The following is a 6,594-nucleotide window of genomic DNA, read 5'->3' on the forward strand; positions in this document are numbered from 1 at the left end:
TAAATTATAAAAAAAAACATAATAATATTATATAAACTCCAGATATTTCTAAAAAATAATTACAAAACCTTTTTTTAATTATAATAATAAAACACAATATAAAATTATTTAAGCAATATAGATAACTCAAAATAAAATAAATGTATACCCTTTTGAAATAGATAACTAATAACAAAAAAAATTGAATTTAATACAAATTATTTTGTATGATAATCTTGAAAGCAAGTTTTTTCATTCTTGATACACAAAGGAACTTTACAAGTAGAACATATTCATTTTGTTCTTTGTGGTTTTTTTTTAGTTGAACACATCGCACACCTTCTACTACTGATTTGAGTTGGTTGATGTTTGGATTCAGTAAGTCTCAAATGTTTTGAGACATGTGGCTTATGGTTGCTGATTTCAGTAGTTGATTTAGTTCTTTTTTTCAGTATGGATGGGGATTGCACATCAACTAATTTTCTAGATAATAAACCTGTGTAAACCTCTCTACGAAAATTTTTATTAGTTAATTTTTTACCGTCTGTATCCAATTCTTCGTAAATAATAAATGAATTGACAACACAGCAATCAATAAAATGAAAAAACAGTCTCATGTACCACTTATGGCTTTTTCTATCACACTGGTTATCTTTTTTTAGACGGTCAAAGTTGTCAACAAAGTTCATATTTGAATTATAATCCTTCAATGCTAGAGGACATGGAACTTTAGAAGTACTTCCATCTTTTTCTTTCCTGTTGACAAATACTTTGTCATCTGGCGAGTGAAGAGAAGATAATATATGAACTGCTTTTTCGATCTTTCCATTTATAAAAAGCCAATCCCTTATTGCTTGTTGCCCAATCATATTCGCCTCTTTGCAACTGGTTGTCTCTTGTAAGTGTTGGAAGAAAATATGTTCGATTAGCTCTAACAGTTCCACATGCATATATTTTTTTAGTCAACAGATTTTCAAAAAGTATATTACTTGAAAAAAAAGTTGTCCATATATACAACATGATTTTTATTTTCCAATTCCTTACATAAATCAAGTACTACCCTACCTCCAAGACCAGCTTCAACTGTCCCTTCTTTTTTACCTGTTTACACTTCAAATTTTAAATTGTACCCAGAACTATCACATAACATCCACACCTTGTAACCCCTTTTTACTGGCTTATCTTTCATAAACTGCTTCAGTGTGCTTCGACCCTTGAATTTTACCATAGCTTCATCAACAGCGACATCCCTATGAGGTATATATGAATTAAAAAAGTTTTGACCAATATAATCCAATAATGGCCGAATTTTATATAGTTTGTCATAGTTGGCTTCCCCTCGTTTTGGTAGAAGTTGATTATTATTGAAATGGATGTGTGATAGAAGTCAACTAAATCTTTTTACACTCATCATATTTGATATATACGCATCGTGCAAATCTGGTGCACTAGACCAATAGTCCCGATAGCTTGGAAGACGTTTAACACTTATGCACATATTTAATCCTATAAAAACTCTAATTTCACCATCATAAGTAGGTGTAAATTGTTTTCCTATCTGTGTAGCATACAGGTTAGTTTGGAAAACTATGTGATCAATCAAGTTTTTATCAAATATTTGACAAAATATATTATATGGTGATTTATCTTCAAGCTCTTTAAAAATTTCAGATGGTCTACAAGGCAAATCATCAGAAAATAATTCAACTGAAGGCATTAAAAGTAATTGATTCAAGTGAATCGATGACGACGGACGTACTAATTGGTTAATAATTCAGTAATACTTATCTAAGCCTAATGATGATAAAATTGTTATCGACGATAACTTGTACCTATGTATTTAATATTTATGTATGTATGGTGTAATAAAAATAATAATCATGCTATAATATATAATATATAATTTATTCTTCGTATAGTCAGCAGTTTGCCGAAAGTTTCTTGTGAATCGCAACAATTTTCGTTCATTTTATGAAAAATTGTGAAAAATGCTCTAAAAACCAAGAAAATGGACTAAAAACATAAAAATGCATTTAAGGTTAATTTTGTCAAAAAAATGCAAAAAAATGCAAAATAAAAAATACTTTAAAATAATCAGTATCGCCCAAAACACATTTTATATTTACGGATCAACGTTTCAAGACATCAGAAAAAAGATGCCTTTGCATCAAAACCCAGCCCTAGTAATACCTAATAGAGTTCTAATTATGAGTCAAAACATGTTTTTCTGTTGTACATTCTTCTGGAGATACAACAATTTTTACAGTTTCCATACCAGTACCTAACATAACTGCTTTAATAACAGATTATAATATATAAAATCTAATGGTTTTTTGAAACAATGTATACATTTACACAATTAAACTGCTTTTATACTGACCTAATAGATTGATTTAAAATATTATCAGAATTATCCTCTAGATTCATTAATAAATTAGAAAGGTGACAATTAAGTGTTGGAATAGCATCCAGTTTCAATTTTTTCTTATGACTTGGGGAATAGTTCAGTAGAGTTTCTATTAATGGTTTACAATATGCATCGTCATCGAAATGTAAAGAACATATATAAGCTGTAAGAAAAACTAACTTTAAAGAAACCATATAAAGCAGTGGTCTCCAACCTTTTTTTACGGTGGGCCAAATTTGATATAGGTACGTTCTGGCATCGCGGGCCAACATTTTTAGAAATATGTTGTCTAAAAAAAAAAAGCTCGATAACTTCAAGCTGGAGCTCTGTCGGTAAAGTTTCTATTTTTATGGCAAAAGGATTTTTAAAAATTTGAACACAGAGCACTACACTCGATAAGAAACAACACTAAACTGCAATAATTATAAAAACTGATTTTATATTATATACTCAGTACATTACAGTAGACTCGCGCAGTTAAAAAAAGCCCGTCGATTACACGTTTGATAGCGTTATTATTACAACAGAAAAAGACGATCGTATCTTATCTGACCATCAAGTAAGTTTCGAGTACAATATAAGTCAGATAAGTGTGATAGTATATATGTATACTATGTATTATAAGTTGTTTAAGTTGTTATGTATAATACAAAAAGAAAATATTATAAATTAATTTTATTTTGTTAATCAATTCAATAAAAATAAATTAAAAACAATGAAAATTAATATATTATTTTCAAAACATTAATTAGCTTGGCGGGCCGTAGATTGGATACCCCTGATATAAATTATTAAAGAAAATACAAATGATTAAGTATTTATTTAAATATATATCAAAAGTTTGCTTTAAAACATACAATTTTTTACTTTTAAATTAGGATTACCAGTTGCATCAAGCCATATTTTTTTGATATTGTGTATCTTGTGAGAAGCGATGAAAACGAATGTCACTACGGTCAACATTTCTTAACCCTTAACTGGTATCCTTATTTGTATTCACGTAACTGGTATTGTCGGGTCAAAAATGACCCGAAATTTAAACTACTTATAAGTTATTCAATTTTTTCTTTTTCTTTTTTTTTTTTTTCATTATATTCTATGAAATGAAATGAATATTTTTAACTAATAACACAATTTTTTTTTTCAAATATAAGTATTTTATACAAATTTATTTTAATCTTGCAAATTTACATGATTATTTATAAATGTTTGAATAAATTATTGAAAAAAAATATATTTACATTCAAATTTGAATTACCCATTGGTTTTTAGTTAAGTTTAGATACAATAACAACAAAATAAAATAAAATTTAGAACTTAAAACATTTATTTCTAAAAAATTACAAACACTTATTGTACCTCTCTGGACGTTTTTTTATCTAACCAATTACAAACAAATTTAAAAGCTTCGGTATTAGTTTATTATTTAAGACTTGAATTTTTTGTATGAAATATATTTTAAATGTTACTCAAATATTAAACACTTAATTTAGTTAATTAATGAAATTCAAATAAAAAAAAAAATATATATTTGTGAAAGTTCCTTACATTATAAAATAAAAATAAATAAAAATGTTTAGTTACTCTGTATCCATACAATTAACACATTTCGATACTTGAACGCCGTGTGTTTTACAAACCGTTTTTTTGCATACAGAACAAATATTTGAATATTTCGTATCTTTAGAACTTGGACACACGTAACACCTTCGTCGTTTGTTTGGGTTAGAAGAAATTTCTTGAGTTGCTTCGACAGTATTATCTCCTAGTATTCTTTTAATAATTTATGGTATTTCTCTAGGTAGTCTTTCTTGTAATAGTCGTCGTTTCATATGAGGAATAATAAGCTCTTTTCCTATTATTATTCCAAACTTTCGACGTGGTATTGGTGAGTTTATATTTTTGCAACTTTATAAAACACGTGAATTCACAGAAGCAATATCTAACATGGGGTAAAATATAGCGAGTGGCCATCTTCGTGTACGTCGATGTGTTGAATAGACTGCACACTTTTGGTCCAAAGCGTCAACTCCTACTTTTGTTTGGTTGTAAAATTCAATAATTTCTGGTTTTGAATTTTCCGGATTTATTGTATTCGTATGGTGCATAGAAGATAAAAGCAACACGTATCTATTCTTTTTTGGAACAAACGATAATAATGTTATGTCTTTGGTAAATGCAAACTTTGTTGTATTTACTTCAGTTTGTTTATTAGGAACAATTTGTGATGGTATATCTCTTTTATTTTTACGTAATGTTCCCACGTATGTTAGGCCATGTCGTTTTAATTCAGTTATTAGTTCTATGGAAGAAAACCAGTTATCCCCAGTTATATTTCTATTTGAATTAAAAATAGGTGTTACAAGTTCTAACACATTTAATGTAGGTATTGCAAACTTTTTAGGATTTGGAACATTATTTTTTCCACAATAAATAAATGCATTATACAAATAGTGGTTTTTTGCGTCACATAAACACATAACTTTGAGTCCGTATTTATTTGGTTTGCTTTTCATATACATGCGAAAAGAGCACCGCCCTCTAAAAGGAACCAGCATTTCATCAACTGTAGAATATTCAGACATTGAATAATTTGATTGACTATTTACCAAAAACATTTGAAACAACTCTGATATTGGAGCTACACGATCACCCGATTCTTTTCTATCATCTCTATCATGTATATTGTCAAAACGAATAATTGAAAGCAAAAATAAAAACCGTTTCAAACTCATTGTCGCGCGAAATATGTCTCTACCAGTACCGTCAGTAGCAAAAAGTCCTTCTACATCTTCCATGCCCGATTTTAAGATACCACATAAATACAATAAACCAATAAATGCTTTAATTTCAATAATATCTGTGTGCCCAGTAAATGTACTTGTGTTACCATATGAAATCGATAGTTCAGTTATTTTTACATTTGTGTAATCAGTAATTTTTTCAATCATCGTATTATCAAATAAAATGTTCCAAAAATCAATTGGATTACTACTATTAATTATTTTTGCAGAGCCAACTACACCAGGAAGATGTGATATTATATTATCAGATCGAGTACGTCTCTGTGGAAAAGGCTGTAAAGACCATTTGTACCTGTTTTTTCCATAAATAAAATTTTGAGAACGTATATTTTATTCAACAGTTTCATTAGAACTATATTCTGAGCTATCGGTTTCATCTTCGGAAACTTCAGATATTTCTTGCTCGGACTCACTTTCATGATCCGATACAATACTCTCTGCATCACTAATTTCATCATCTACTTCGTCTAACCAATTAATAATAGTTTCACTACTCATTTTAAAAAAAACAACGTGGAAAAAAACAACTTGAAACTACGCGATTGCTGCACTGCACTCGGTAATAAACGCGACTAATAATCAGAATATTATGACATAACACAATATTATCGTTCGTCACCGTTATCGACACTCCTCCCAGTTTTAAATACCAACACGTAATGAAGTCCGATAATATTCGTCTCAAAATAACTATTATTTTCGTAATGGCAAAAGATAAGAAAAAACCTACGTAACTGGTATCATCGGATCTATTATGACCCAAAACCGCTATAAATAGCTTTTTTTGAACGAAACCCGTAATAATTGTTGATAACGAAAGACGTAATATGTTGTTTGAAATATTGTGATAAAATACAATGCATTCTACAGCGAAAAAAAGAGCGATATATTGTAGAAAACTTAAAAACAAAATGTCATGGGTCTTTTTTGACCCGACGATACCAGTTAAGGGTTAATTCCTTACGCTTACTTCCACTAGAACATCCCTTCACTGAACATCAAGACATTTGTATACTTTTATAATATAACTATTACGTGTATTATGAAATATTACTTTTATTCCATAAAAGTATTATAAAGTATACTACCAATATTAAGAAAAGGTTGCTATCACTTATTTCTATTGTAATAAACACTATTAATATTAATAATATTTCTTAAGCCTATTTATTTTTAGATATTTTAATTTCAGTATAGGTAATATAACATAATCATGTTTAGCAAAATACAAAATCTAAAATAATTTAAGATTGTTAGCTCTAAACATATAAAGTATATAGAGTTCTTCATTCTGAGTAATATGCATATTGGAATATATTAAGGAAATTATATTATAATATTTAAGTAAAGGACTTGGTAAATAAATAAATAGATACATTTTAAGCAAATAGTAATTTATATATT

At 28.4% G+C, this 6,594-nt stretch overlaps 2 protein-coding genes across 2 annotated transcripts; both read right to left on the reverse strand.

Moving 5' to 3' along the window:
• Positions 1-272: 272 nt before the first annotated feature.
• LOC103307884 (piggyBac transposable element-derived protein 4-like) lies at positions 273-848 on the reverse strand. Its single transcript, XM_008180304.1, has one exon. The coding sequence runs from the start codon at positions 846-848 to the stop codon at positions 273-275; it is 576 nt and encodes a 191-aa protein (XP_008178526.1).
• A 3,448-nt stretch (positions 849-4,296) lies between these two features.
• Positions 4,297-5,184, reverse strand: LOC103307885 (piggyBac transposable element-derived protein 4-like). Its single transcript, XM_008180305.1, has one exon. The coding sequence runs from the start codon at positions 5,182-5,184 to the stop codon at positions 4,297-4,299; it is 888 nt and encodes a 295-aa protein (XP_008178527.1).
• Positions 5,185-6,594: the final 1,410 nt, after the last annotated feature.

The sequence above is a fragment of the Acyrthosiphon pisum genome, chromosome X, assembly GCF_005508785.2.
Source record: "Acyrthosiphon pisum isolate AL4f chromosome X, pea_aphid_22Mar2018_4r6ur, whole genome shotgun sequence".
Lineage (NCBI taxonomy): Eukaryota > Metazoa > Arthropoda > Insecta > Hemiptera > Aphididae > Acyrthosiphon > Acyrthosiphon pisum.

Coding starts and splice junctions, on each gene's coding strand:
- LOC103307885 (XM_008180305.1), bottom strand. CDS start 5,184: ATGGAAGATGTAGAAGGACTTTTTGCTACTGACGGTACTGGTAGAGAC.
- LOC103307884 (XM_008180304.1), bottom strand. CDS start 848: ATGATTGGGCAACAAGCAATAAGGGATTGGCTTTTTATAAATGGAAAG.